The sequence below is a fragment of the Paramormyrops kingsleyae genome, chromosome 12 (assembly GCF_048594095.1).
Source record: "Paramormyrops kingsleyae isolate MSU_618 chromosome 12, PKINGS_0.4, whole genome shotgun sequence".
Lineage (NCBI taxonomy): Eukaryota > Metazoa > Chordata > Actinopteri > Osteoglossiformes > Mormyridae > Paramormyrops > Paramormyrops kingsleyae.
This window is the reverse complement of record NC_132808.1, coordinates 11,754,771-11,769,183: the sequence shown is the minus strand read 5'-3', so window position 1 is coordinate 11,769,183 and position 14,413 is coordinate 11,754,771. Positions and strand designations below refer to the sequence as shown.

Sequence of the window (14,413 nt, the reverse complement as noted above, 5' to 3'; positions counted from 1 at the left end):
GTTTCTTTTTTAATTTAATTACAGGTTTGGCCCAAAAAAAAAAGTGAGTAGACATTTTTGATTAAATCACTCCATCCATCCATCCATCCATCCATCCATCAATCAATCCTTCCATTCATCCATTCATCCATCCATCATGGTGAGCCTGTCACCTGTCACAGGAAGCACAGGGCACAAGGCAGGGGACACCCTGGGCAGGATGCCAGTCCGTCACAGAGCAAACACACACATTCACATATGATGGGACATTTAGAGATGCCAGTTGGCCTAACCTCATGTTTTGGGACTGGGAGGAAACCGGAGTATCTGGGGAAACATGGGGAGAGAAAGTAAACTACACAGAGCCCAAGCGGGGGGGCGTGAGGTGCCAGTGTGACCCACTGAGTCACCACGTAAACTACACAGAGCCCAAGCCGGGAGGTGTGAGGTGCCAGTGTGACCCACTGAGTCACCACGTAAACTACACAGAGCCCAAGCCGGGAGGTGTGAGGTGCCAGTGTTACCCACTGAGTCACCACGCAAACTACACAGAGCCCAAGCCGGGAGGTGTGAGGTGCCAGTGTTACCCACTGAGTCACCACGTAAACTACACAGAGCCCAAGCCGGGGGGTGTGAGGTGCCAGTGTTACCCACTGAGTCACCACGCAAACTACACAGAGCCCAAGTGGGGAGGTGTGAGGTGCCAGTGTTACCCACTGAGTCACCACGCAAACTACACAGAGCCCAAGCCTGGGGGCGTGAAGTGCCAGTGTTACCCACTGAGTCACCACGTAAACTACACAGAGCCCAAGCCGGGGGGCGTGAGGTGTCAGTGTTACCCACTGAGTCACCACGTAAACTACACAGAGCCCAAGCCGGGAGGAGTGAGGTGCCAGTGTTACCCACTGAGTCACCACGTAAACTACACAGAGCCCAAGCCGGGGGGCGTGAGGTGCCAGTGTTACCCACTGAGTCACCACGTAAACTACACAGAGCCCAAGCCGGGGGGCGTGAGGTGCCAGTGTTACCCACTGAGTCACCACGCAAACTACACAGAGCCCAAGCCTGGGGGCGTGAAGTGCCAGTGTTACCCACTGAGTCACCACGCAAACTACACAGAGCCCAAGCCTGGGGGCGTGAAGTGCCAGTGTTACCCACTGAGTCACCACGCAAACTACACAGAGCCCAAGCCTGGGGGCGTGAAGTGCCAGTGTTACCCACTGAGTCACCACGCAAACTACACAGAGCCCAAGCCTGGGGGCGTGAAGTGCCAGTGTTACCCACTGAGTCACCACGTAAACTACACAGAGCCCAAGCCGGGGGGTGTGAGGTGCCATTGTTACCCACTGAGTCACCACGTAAACTACACAGAGCCCAAGCCGGGGGGCGTGAGGTGTCAGTGTTACCCACTGAGTCACCACGTAAACTACACAGAGCCCAAGCCGGGGGGTGTGAGGTGCCAGTGTTACCCACTGAGTCACCACGTAAACTACACAGAGCCCAAGCCGGGGGGTGTGAGGTGCCAGTGTTACCCACTGAGTCACCACGTAAACTACACAGAGCCCAAGCCGGGGGGTGTGAGGTGCCAGTGTTACCCACTGAGTCACCACGTAAACTACACAGAGCCCAAGCCGGGGGGTGTGAGGTGCCAGTGTTACCCACTGAGTCACCACGTAAACTACACAGAGCCCAAGCCGGGGGGTGTGAGGTGCCAGTGTTACCCACTGAGTCACCACGTAAACTACACAGAGCCCAAGCCGGGGGGTGTGAGGTGCCAGTGTTACCCACTGAGTCACCACGTAAACTACACAGAGCCCAAGCCGGGGGGTGTGAGGTGCCAGTGTTACCCACTGAGTCACCACGTAAACTACACAGAGCCCAAGCCCGGAGGTGTGAGGTGCCAGTGTTACCCACTGAGTCACCACGTAAACTACACAGAGCTCAAGCCGGGGGGTGTGAGGTGCCAGTGTTACCCACTGAGTCACCACGTAAACTACACAGAGCCCAAGCCGGGGGGTGTGAGGTGCCAGTGTTACCCACTGAGTCACCACGTAAACTACACAGAGCCCAAGCCGGGGGGTGTGAGGTGCCAGTGTTACCCACTGAGTCACCACGTAAACTACACAGAGCCCAAGCCGGGGGGTGTGAGGTGCCAGTGTTACCCACTGAGTCACCACGTAAACTACACAGAGCCCAAGCCGGGGGGTGTGAGGTGCCAGTGTTACCCGCTGAGTCACCACGTAAACTACACAGAGCCCAAGCCGGGGGGTGTGAGGTGCCAGTGTTACCCGCTGAGTCACCACGTAAACTACACAGAGCCCAAGCCGGGGGGTGTGAGGTGCCAGTGTTACCCGCTGAGTCACCACGCAAACTACACAGAGCCCAAGCCGGGGGGTGTGAGGTGCCAGTGTTACCCGCTGAGTCACCACGTAAACTACACAGAGCCCAAGCCGGGGGGTGTGAGGTGCCAGTGTTACCCACTGAGTCACCACGTAAACTACACAGAGCCCAAGCCGGGAGGTGTGAGGTGCCAGTGTTACCCACTGAGTCACCACGTAAACTACACAGAGCCCAAGCCGGGGGGTGTGAGGTGCCAGTGTTACCCACTGAGTCACCACGTAAACTACACAGAGCCCAAGCCGGGAGGTGTGAGGTGCCAGTGTTACCCACTGAGTCACCAGGCAAACTACACAGAGCCCAAGCCGGGGGGTGTGAGGTGCCAGTGTTACCCACTGAGTCACCACGTAAACTACACAGAGCCCAAGCCCGGAGGTGTGAGGTGCCAGTGTTACCCACTGAGTCACCACGTAAACTACACAGAGCTCAAGCCGGGGGGTGTGAGGTGCCAGTGTTACCCACTGAGTCACCACGTAAACTACAAAGACATCCACTGCATCGTCTCCTTATGTGTTAACATGCTACATTTTTGGCAGACTTACCGGGTGCCATATTACAGGGTTTTGTTTAGTTATACTTATTGCATCATATTTGATGTTGTAGATATTTCATTGATCACAGTTCAGCTCCTTTATCCAGCTTTTGTACGGGGACCATACCCTTAATTGAAATCCTGTTACTAATTATATTTGATAGAATTACCTAAATTTAAGGTGATATTGGGCATACATAAGATAAACATATTGACATATGAAATACTGACAAATCTCTGCTGCAATAACTATATTATCTTTTCCTTAGATTAACAAAAGTGTTCGCCCTTCTTCAGATACACAAAGATCTTGAGCCAGAACAGGTAATAATAATAATAATAATAATACATTTGATTTATCTAGTGCTTTTCAGGATCTCAGAGATGCTTACATAGAATAAAGGAAACAGATAAAACAGCAAACCGTATTATGGATAAGGAACGTCATAGGCTTGAGCAAAGAGACAGGTTTTTAACTTGTGTTTGAAATCTGAGACCAAGATCAACAGACTAATAGCAGTAGGGAGGGAGTTCCATCGTTGGAGAGCTAGACAGGAAAATGCGTGGTCACCATAGCTATGGAGTTTGGAAGGAGGGCATGAGGAGAGAGACAGAGGAGGAGGATCTAAGAGTGCAGGGAGGCTGATAGGGGAGAAGCAGTTCAGACAGATAAGATGGGGCTTGGTTGTTGAGAACTTTGAATGTCAAAAGTATTTTGAAGTGGATGCATTATTTCATAGGGAGCCACTGAAAGCTCTGAAGTATGGGAGTGATGTGTTTGTAGGAGTGAATGTGGGTGAGGAGGCGGGCAGCAAAGTTCTGAACTATTTGGAGTTTACGGATTGATTTACCAGTAATACCAGCGAGTAATGAGCAGCAATCTAGATGACTTGAGATAAAGGCATGAATAAGGGACTCAGCCGGAGAGTTGGAAAGGAAAGGCATAAGCTGGGTGATGATGTGAAGATGGAAGTAAGCTGTTTTTACTATGGAACACGTGTGCATCAAATGAGAGGGTTGGGTCAAAGGTAACACCAAGGTTATGATCCAGAGGAGAGGGGGAAACTGGTGTGGTCCAATTGGAGGGTAATCGGCCTGATTTTCTTAGGTATGGATTTTGTTCCAATGACAATTCCGTCTTATAACTGTTGAGTTTTAGAAAATTTTGGCTCATCCATTGTTTCATTTCAGAAACACATGATTCAATGTGTGCAAGTGGCAGGTTGTTTGTGGAGCTGGTACTGAAGTAGACCTGGGTGTCGTCGGCATAGATATGGAAATTTAGGTTAATGCAGTGAATGATCTGACCCAGGGGTCGAATGTAAACAATGAAGAGCAGGACAGAGCCCTGGGGGACGCAAGGTGTGATCACTCATGTGTCTGATTTATGACCTGATAGGGTAAGTAAATGTTTCCTGTCAGTGCGATTGGAGATAAATCAATCAAGCACTGCCCCACAAACTCCTTGCTTGTGGAGTCTGTGTATTAACCGTCTGGGGATGAGCACATTGTCGGCAATGCAGCGTATTTTTCACGTCTATTTCAGTTTATATCTCGTTGAAATCTTTATGTAGAATCATGAAAAAACGCTGACTAAATCCGTAATCTGTCTTCTTTTCAAAACGTCCATTGTCAGAAATATTAAAGTTTTTTAAATTAGGTTAAATCAGCAAAAAAAATAAACCATGTCACCGTACTTTGTTTTACCTGCATCGGGGGCGTGTAGTAGCGCCCTCACTTTGAAGGTCACATTCTAAATAACTGCATAACCATGTATTCATATAGAATTCACATGGTAATTTGATGAACAGCGCAACGGTGAAACGCGATCCAGATACATCCCCATCAGCGCCATAAAAGGGGGGAGGGATGTGACCAGGAGTGAATGGCTCATTCATACACATGAGAGCTCCTAAATATTCAATGGAAGGAGGCCAGAAATAGTGACATGAGTTAGGTTTTCCTTATTTATTTATCTATTTAACTGAATGTTGCAACTACACCATTTAGTCATCTTCATGTAGCCAAGACTTTGCTGATCAGATATCTGGGATCAAAACACTGCCAGCATTGCTTACTATGTACTTTTTATAGTGTTTCTGCAAGTGTTCCAAACTGCATTTTGCAATGTGTATACTTTGATGTCAGATTGCAAACGTAACATGAATCTGACATATTTACAATATACATTAAAATTAAGATGAGTGTAATGCTAAAACAAATATATTAGAAATAATTTATTTGTCATGAATTAAGTTTATGATATTGAATGAAATGTGTGACCATGCCCCAGTCAGTGAAAGTGTGTTCCCTACCCAGAGGGTTAAAATAGGGTGAGAGACTGTGTCGAAAGCCACGCTTAAGTCAAGCAGAAGTAGAAGGCTTATGGCACAAATGTCTGTTGCAACAAGTAGGTTATTTTAGACTTTAACTAAAGCAATTTCTGTACTGTGAATCTGGCGGAAACCGGACTAAAGTGGTTCAAGGAGGCTATTTTTTTGAAGATAGGCAAGAAGCTGTGAGTAGGCTATATGTTCCAAAGATTTTGAAAAGAAAGGGAGATTAGAAATGGGGCAGTAGTTGGCAAGGTTAGTTGGGTCAAGACCAGGCTTTTTATGGATATGGGTGACAGACATTACATGGGTTTAGGGATAGATTAAAGGGTGGTGAGGAAGGGATCGAGCACCGGGAGACATTTCTTAATTAGGGGTGTAGGAGGAAGGTCAAGAGAGCAAGTGGCAAAATTTGCAACATTGATTATGTTGTCACAAACCTCAGAGATAATAACAGAAGATATGTTGATTAGACAGCTAGGTGGAGCTATCACACTGAGTGAAAACTAAAAAAACTGAGTCAGCATTTGAGTGGTTTGTGTCAAGAGAGGCATAGATAGCAGTAATTTTTAAGTTGAAAAATTCAAGGAAAGCATTACAGATTTCCAGGGTAGCAGAAATATTTATCAAGGGCTTTGCAGAGTCTCTTCACATTAGGAAACAGACGACGTGGGTTACTTTAATTGCTGTTTATGAGATTGGAGTAGTAGACAGGTTTAGCAGTATGTAAGGCATCCTTATAGCAAGTCCTGTGTTCTTTATAGTCCTCAACATGGGCAGCAAGGTGGGTTTTCTTGAGTAGTTGCTCAAGTCTATGGCCTTTCTGTTTCATGGAACAAAGCTCAGGAGTATACCAAGGGGCAGGGGCAGAAAATGGCACCAGTTTGGTTTTCAAGGGGGCAACAGAATCTCAAGTCAGATAGCACTGTGTTGAGAATGGAGGCGAATTCATCAGGGGAGGAAGGGGTTTACAGTGGGGAAAATAAGTATGGAACGCGTCAACATTGTTCACAGTAAATATATTTCTAATGGGGCTATTGACATGAAATTTACACTAGATGTCTGTAACAACTCAAGTAATCCATACATACAAAGAAACCAAAACAAATAAGTCCAAACAATGAAGTTATGTGTAATAAAGTGAAATGACACAGGGGATAAGTATTTAACACATGAAGAAAAAGGGGGTGCAAAAGGCACGGAAAGTCAAGAAACCAGCTGAAATCTGTCAGTATTTAGAAAGCAATCCTGCCCCCTATCAGTGCAAATTAATATCATCTGGTTTAGTCCTAAATGACGGCTTATGAAAAGGTTTCTCATTACCAAGGTGTCACAAAAGAAGCATTTCATGATACGTAAAAGCAAAGACCTTCGCAACCTGATTGTTGCAAAACATACTGATGGCATTGGTTACAGACGTATTTCTAAACTTCTGAATGTTCCAGTGAGCACTGTTGGGGCCGTAGTCCGGAAGTGGAAAGCAGAGGTGGAGATTTCAGGTCCAAAATATAGTCTGCTCAGATGAGAACAAAATTGAACTCTTTGGATCTCGTAGCACACACCATGTTTGGAGGAGAAACGGCACTGCACATCACCCCAAAAACACCATACCAACAGTGAAGTTTGGGGGTGGGAACATCATGGTGTGGGGCTGCTTTTCAGCATAAAGCACTGGCAGACTTCAAATAATTCAAGGAAGGATGAATTGAGAAATATACTGAGGCATTCTTTATGAGAATCTGCTGCCATCTACCAGGGTGCTGAAGATGAAATGAGGGTGGACATTTCAGCAAGACAATGATCCCAAACACACAGCCAAGGAAACTCTCAGCTGGTTTCAGAGAAAGAAAATAAAACTGGTAGAATGACCCAGCCAATCACCTCACTTGAATCCAATTGAAAATCTATGGAAAGAACTGAAGATCAGAGTTCATAGGAGAGGCCCCGGAACCTTCAAGATTTAAAGACAGTTTGTGTGGAAGAATGGGCCAAAATCACACCTGAGCAATGCATGCAACTAGTTTCCATACAGGAGGCGTCTTGAAGCTGTCATTACCAACAAAGGCTTTTCTACTAAGTATTAAATAAATTTCAGTAAGCATGCAATACTTATTTCCTGTGACCTTTCACTTTATTACACATAACTTAATTTATGCACTTTGTAATTGTGGATTACTTGGGTTGTTACTGACATCTGGTGTAAATTTTATGTCAATAACCCCATAAGAAATATATTTATTGAAAAAATGTTTCACGTTCAATACTTATTTTTCCTGTTGTATTTGGTGGACACAGCTGCAGAAATAACTTGGGACAAGATGGAAGAGTCGACAGAGTTTGTGTTACAGAATGAAATACGCCCTTTACCAGGCTGATGAGCAAAAAGTAGTGTGAAAGAAATCCAGATGGACATGTGGTCAGAGAAAGAAAAAAACAGAGCAGTGCAGGTTGGAGATGGACACACTAAGTCAAATGTGTGGCCTTTACAGTGGGCAGGGAATGACACATGCTGTGTAATATGGTGGCAGTTAAGCAGTGGAAGGAAATCATCTGAAGTCTTATAGTCAGGTTGATTAGCATGAATATTAACCTCACCACAACGCAGCAGACACAAGGAGAGAGAGAATGAAGTGGTAAGGAGTTCAGAGAGAAATGTAGGGCAGTGTTTTGGTGTACGGTTATTCAGCAGTGCTGTAACAGAGCAGGGTAATTTAAATGCAAGATATTCAAAAGATTTAACTGTAGTGAGATTAACTTCAGTGATTTTGAGATTGTAGGATGAGGTTTACATGTGAGGTGTAGCTAAAATTAGGGGGAGTGGATTGATCCAGGGCATAAAAATCACATGGATGGCTGCTGGGTTTCGGTGAGAAACAGCATGTCAACATTATTATCCATGATTGGTCTGGGTAAAGAGTTTGAATGGAGTCTGTTGAGGTAGAGGAAGAGCCCTTATTATGACTCCAGCACATAGGAACATGTCAGTACATTCTCCATGGTCACGGGCCCTTGTTGTTAAGCACAGGTGGTTCTTTGTGGTCAGTGTAATAGTACATACTATCAGGGTCATAGGCTTAGGTGTTGGTGAAATCTGCCAGTGTGAAATGTGTTAACTGACTCTCTTAATACTTTTGTAGCGATTACATGACAGTCATGAGATGGAAGTCCTGTCACCCACTGATCCCAAAGAACTGAACACAGCAGGTAAGAGAAAAGACTCTGTTATTCTGTGATTTGTTATAATGGACAGAATCCCTGAATCTTCCCATGCTGATACCTGTCATTTCATGTCAGTGCGATTCTGAAGTAGGAAGCTGGCTTCTCCCCAGCTGTATCAATAATAAGCGCTGTGAATGTTTTAAGTTTCAATTCTGAAGTAGGAAGCTGGCTTCTCCCCAGCTGTATCAATAATAAGCGCTGTGAATGTTTTAAGTTTCAATTCTGAAGTAGGAAGCTGGCTTCTCCCCAGCTGTATCAATAATAAGCGCTGTGAATGTTTTAAGTTTCAATTCTTAAGTAGGTGCTGTAGCTGCTGGGTTGTAGACTGTTGGTAATTCCAACATTTCATCAATGTTTGGTTACATTAACACTAATATAATGTCATCTGAACGGTAAATATCGCTTCATGGCCACTGCATGTATTTGATGAAGCACATTAATGTGGACCTTCTGCAGGGATCACATGACAATGAGGAGACTGAAGCATTGTTCCCCTGATCCCAATGGACCAAACACAGAGGAACAAGAACTCTGTGATTCTCAGGGTTCCTGACATTTATACCACTTCGGATCCAAGGACACTGTTACCTGATTTTGCAGTTTACTTTAAAGGAATAAGGAAGATATTTTCTTAAAATATGTATGAGAGTCGATGTATTTCATTTGCTGCTATGATTGTTGGAATGTAAACCATTTTTAAATGCTTAGTCACATTAAATCCAGTCCTGTAACCTGATAGGTAAATTCCATTTCATGGTGACTACATTACTTATTTGACAGAAAAGGAATATAAAATGTGGCAACTAACACTTTTGCAGAAAGAGAGGAGAGCAGTGCATTGCTGCACCCACCACACCACAAACCACCTCAGGGATGAGAACCTGAGTGCAGCCATGTGGCGGGTGATACCTCAGCACCACACTAGTCCAAATGTAACAATGTGAGTTTTTCTGGAGGCTGGAGTGCCGATCCTGCCACCAACCCCCAAGTAATTCCCTGTAAGTTGGAGGACCTCCTCATAGGGCTGGATGTGGATTAACATCATACCCAAGATGAAGTGATTGCAGGTTAATTGCCTTGCTCAAGGGCCAGTGTTGGGAAGATTACTTTGGAAATGTAATTCGTTACAATTACAAGTTACTCTATTTAAAATGTAATAGTAGTGTAACTATTTCAATTACTATATGAAAGTAATGTAACTAATTACATTTGATTGCTTTTTGATTACTTTTCTAAATTATGAATGAATATTCTCATCTGTTAACCATTGTGAAATTTTGTAACCTGGCAGTGTTTACCTTACAGCAAACTCCTTTCAATACATGAATTAACATTATAATTGATCAATTTAATAAAGATACCAAACATACCATACATACCATATAGGCCTAATAATGATTTTAAACAATGGGTAAGAATAGATCCTCACTTCATACTCAGTGAACACCCAGATTCAAATATAGCTAAAATGTCAAAAAAAATGTTAAAACTCAGCCTACAGTTATTAAATTCTAATGTGTTTTCATACCCAGCAAACATGCAGACATTGGCCCCATGTGGGCAGACTAAGGGCAACGTGGGCTTGGGCAACCCATTTAGATACCACAGTGGCCCCATGTGGCAGTTGCTAGTAGGGGCCCACATAAATATTACAGCAGTGGCCCACAGTGGGTTAATTGAAGGCAGCCCGATTTCAGTCAGAAGTCAGGAGGTCCCTCATTGGCCCAGTGTTAGATTGGTAGTTCTGGGCCAATGTAATGACTGCCCTGATTTTAAAAGTGAGCATTAAACAATTATAATTCATTAATTAATTTCAGTTAAAATATTTTTTATTTTTCTTATTTTATTTTTTAATTTAATATAATATAGTTTTCGAAAAGCGCATATGCCTTTATGTATCCCATGCTATAATGTTTTTTTACCTCACGCCATGGAGGTAGTTTTTGAGGGAATTTGTGAGGGAGTTTTGGCAGGCAGGCGTGAATTGTCAGAAGGTAATTCTTTTTTTGATGTTTTTTTTGATGCTCCTGTTGCTGGTTATTTGCTAGTTATTTGCCTGTTGCTGTTGCTGGTTATTTGCTATTTACATGTATTTTAACATATTATTTATCTTACCAGTAAAAAATTCTTGACAGTTTAAAATTTCCTGTCAGAAAGTTATCAGATTAGATTGCTAGTTAATGTACGTCTCAGTACACATTGGTGTGCAGCGGTTGTTAAATCATTGTGTTCAGTTTGTTTTTTAAAGTAGGCCTATCAATTTTTCCGTATTTTCATAGGGGTGCTAGTTTAGCCTTTCGGTTTAAGTTTTATAAGAAGTATTGTCTGTCTTTGACTCCTCCCACAGATCAATGCAATTTGCGGCCACTGCAATTTCAAGTCGGTTCCATGAGCTTAACGTTTGAAACAAAATGGTAACTCTTTCGGCCACTGATGGTAAAAGCGGTATCAATCAGCCAGTTGTGAGAGAGGCTGCGTCCCCAGATCTGCAAGTACTGACTCTCACCATTGCAAAAAAGCTTTTGCCTATAAGATATTATTACCACACGTTGAATTTCCTTAGATCAGGGTTATTCAACTCACGGTCCTCAAGGTCTGAGTACTGCTGGTTTATCAGCCTTCCTTTACCTGTCAGTCAGGTGTGAAGCCTCTGACCAATCAGAATCAGTAATTATTAAACAACTACCTGGGAGAACTGAAAACACGGTTTGGATTTGGAATCGAGGTCCAGAGTTGAAGAACCCTGCCTTAGATTCATTCAGATGGTTATTTACAGTATAGGGCTCGCAACCGCTCAAAAGCATTATTATTAAGCTTCGCACAGAATGGCAAATTCTATTTTAAAAAATGTTGCACTGTAAAGCCCTGCTTAGGTCAGTTTCCAAATTTAAGTGCCTGTTGTGTTACAAGGTATTGTGTATTTAAATTAATATAATTTTAGCTGTTTTTAATTTGATATTTTTGTTTATTTGTTAATACACAATTAATTTCTTTGCATGAATTAATACAACAGACATTAAGCATACAGACTCCTGAGCTGAAGTTTGTCTTCTGGTTTGGTTTTTGATTCTGAAACTGTTACTGAGTAACTGTACTGTACTGTAGTTACTGTTGGTGCTCTTTTTTTAATTTCTTTGACTAAAAATAAAATTCAAAAATTATACATAATGCATAATGTGTATTTCTCTCTCTTTCTGTGCGTGTGTGTGTGTGCGCGCATGTCTGTAATGTGTATGTGTATTTTTGTATGTATGTATACAGTATACACTCACCTAAAGGATTATTAGGAACACCATACTAATACGGTGTTTGACCCCTTTTCGCCTTCAGAACTGCCTTAATTCTACGTGGCATTGATTCAACAAGGTGCTGAAAGCATTCTTTAGAAATGTTGGCCCATATTGATAGGATAGCATCTTGCAGTTGATGGAGATTTGTGGGATGCACATCCAGGGCACGAAGCTCCCGTTCCACCACATCCCAAAGATGCTCTATTGGGTTGAGATCTGGTGACTGTGGGGACCATTTTAGTACAGTGAACTCATTGTCATGTTCAAGAAACCAATTTGAAATGATTCGAGCTTTGTGACATGGTGCATTATCCTGCTGGAAGTAGCCATCAGAGGATGGGTACATGGTGGTCATAAAGGGATGGACATGGTCAGAAACAATGCTCAGGTAGGCCGTGGCATTTAAACGATGCCCAATTGGCACTAAGGGGCCTAAAGTGTGCCAAGAAAACATCCCCCACACCATTACACCACCACCACCAGCCTGCACAGTGGTAACAAGGCATGATGGATCCATGTTCTCATTCTGTTTATGCCAAATTCTGACTCTACCATTTGAATGTCTCAACAGAAATCGAGACTCATCAGACCAGGCAACATTTTTCCAGTCTTCAACTGTCCAATTTTGGTTAGCTCGTGCAAATTGTAGCCTCTTTTTCCTATTTGTAGTGGAGATGAGTGGTACCCGGTGGGGTCTTCTGTTGTTGTAGCCCATCCGCCTCAAGGTTGTGCGTGTTGTGGCTTCACAAATGCTTTGCTGCATACCTCATAAGAACATAAGAACATAAGAACTATACAAACGAGAGGAGGCCATTCGGCCCATCGAGCTCGCTTGGGGAGAACTTAACTAATAGCTCAGAGTTGTTAAAATCTTATCTAGCTCTGATTTAAAGGAACCCAAGGATTCAGCTTGCACTACGTTATCAGGAAGACTATTCCATACTCTGACTACATGCTGTGTAAAGAAGTGCTTCCTTAAATCCAGTTTGAAATGTTCTCCCGCTAATTTCCACCTATGGCCATGAGTTCTTGTATTTGAACTAATGCTGAAGTAACTATTCGGTTGAACAGCATCCAAACCTGTTAGAATCTTATAGACCTGGATCATGTCCCCCCTCAGTCTCCTTTGCTTGAGGCTGAACAGATTTAGCTCAAATAACCTTTCCTCGTATGACATTCCTCTAAGACCTGGAATCATTCTTGTGGCCCTACGCTGCACCTTTTCTAAGGCCGCTATGTCCTTTTTAAGATATGGTGACCAAACCTGTACACAATATTCTAGGTGAGGTCTCACCAAGGAATTGTATAATCTTAGCATTACCTCCCTTGACTTAAACTCCACACACCTGGAGATATACCCCAACATCCTATTGGCCTTTTTTATTGCTTTTTTATTAAACCTCGGTTGTAACGAGTGGTTATTTCAGTCAAAGTTGCTCTTCTATCAGCTTGAATCAGTCAGCCCATTCTCCTCTGACCTCTAGCATCAACAAGGCATTTTCGCCCACAGGACTGCCGCATACTGGATGTTTTTCCCTTTTCACACCATTCTTTGTAAACCCTAGAAATGGTTGTGCGTGAAAATCCCAGTAACTGAGCAGATTGTGAAATACTAAGACCGGCCCGTCTGGCACCAACAACCATGCCACGCTCAAAATTGATTAAATCACCTTTCTTTCCCATTCTGACATTCAGTTTGGAGTTCAGGAGATTGTCTTGACCAGGACCACACCCCTAAATGCATTGAAGCAACTGCCATGTGATTGGTTGATTAGATAATTGCATTAATGAGAAATTGAACAGGTGTTCCTAATAATCCTTTAGGTGAGCGTATATACATTTTACATATGTGATATATATTATATACATTTATAAATATATATATTTTATATACAGTACTGTATATATATTATATTCAGAGTTCGGTAGTATCTGACTACATGTACTGTAATCTGGATTATGTAATCAGATTGCAAAATGTAAGAGTAATGTAACTATAATCAGACCAGATTACATGGCAAAAATGTGTATTCAGATTACAGTTACATTGTCAAGGATTACTTGATTACATTTTGATTATTTAAAAAATGGTTATTTTTTCAATATTCCAATGATATTTACTTTATCAACTTGAAGCGAACTAGTAGCTACTAGAGGTAAATCTTCAGCCAATTTCACTGTTTTTTTATGAATCAAACTGCAATGGTTGGAGGACATAGAAGATGAAGATGAAAAACTCAAGCAGCCGCAGCAGTTCAGTGCCCGTTGGAAAAACAGCCTACCATTCCTGGCAATATCACCATCATTTCAAGTTTATAAACATACAGGACAAAAATATTAATGTCAATTGCAATTTTGCGCAGACCAAAAATACAGCAAACTTTCAACCGCAAAGACATCAACGTCTAATTTAAAAGATGTTTTGAAACACTTTCTTGTGTAATTTTATGTATTTGTTAAATATATATTTTTGGTTGAGTTAATTTCTTTAGTATGATGTGCATCATTTTCAGTAAATGATTTTGAATTAATCCCAAAGTATTCAGATTACGTTACATTTCTTATGGAATCCATCTGATCATATGAACCCAAATATTACACGAAAAAAGAAGGAAAAAAAACTAGGACGGCTCAGATACTCCTATTCACTCGTTTACTATAGC

General features: G+C 42.6%; 1 protein-coding gene across 3 annotated transcripts in view; it reads left to right on the top strand.

Annotated features, from left to right (window-relative positions):
• Window positions 1-11,635, top strand: part of LOC111859303 (uncharacterized) — a 79,088-nt gene extending 67,453 nt beyond the window's left edge. For 2 of the 3 annotated variants that reach the window (XM_023841841.2, XM_072718700.1), the window contains exons 18-21: window positions 25-43; window positions 3,178-3,232; window positions 8,379-8,445; window positions 8,917-11,635. In XM_023841841.2, coding sequence (XP_023697609.2) covers window positions 25-43; window positions 3,178-3,232; window positions 8,379-8,445; window positions 8,917-8,927 — 152 coding nt within the window. In that variant the 3' untranslated portion in view covers window positions 8,928-11,635. Of the gene's footprint in view, window positions 1-24; window positions 140-3,177; window positions 3,233-8,378; window positions 8,446-8,916 lie in introns of those variants that run through there. The other variant, XR_011994060.1, reaches the window with a different exon arrangement.
• Window positions 11,636-14,413: the final 2,778 nt, after the last annotated feature.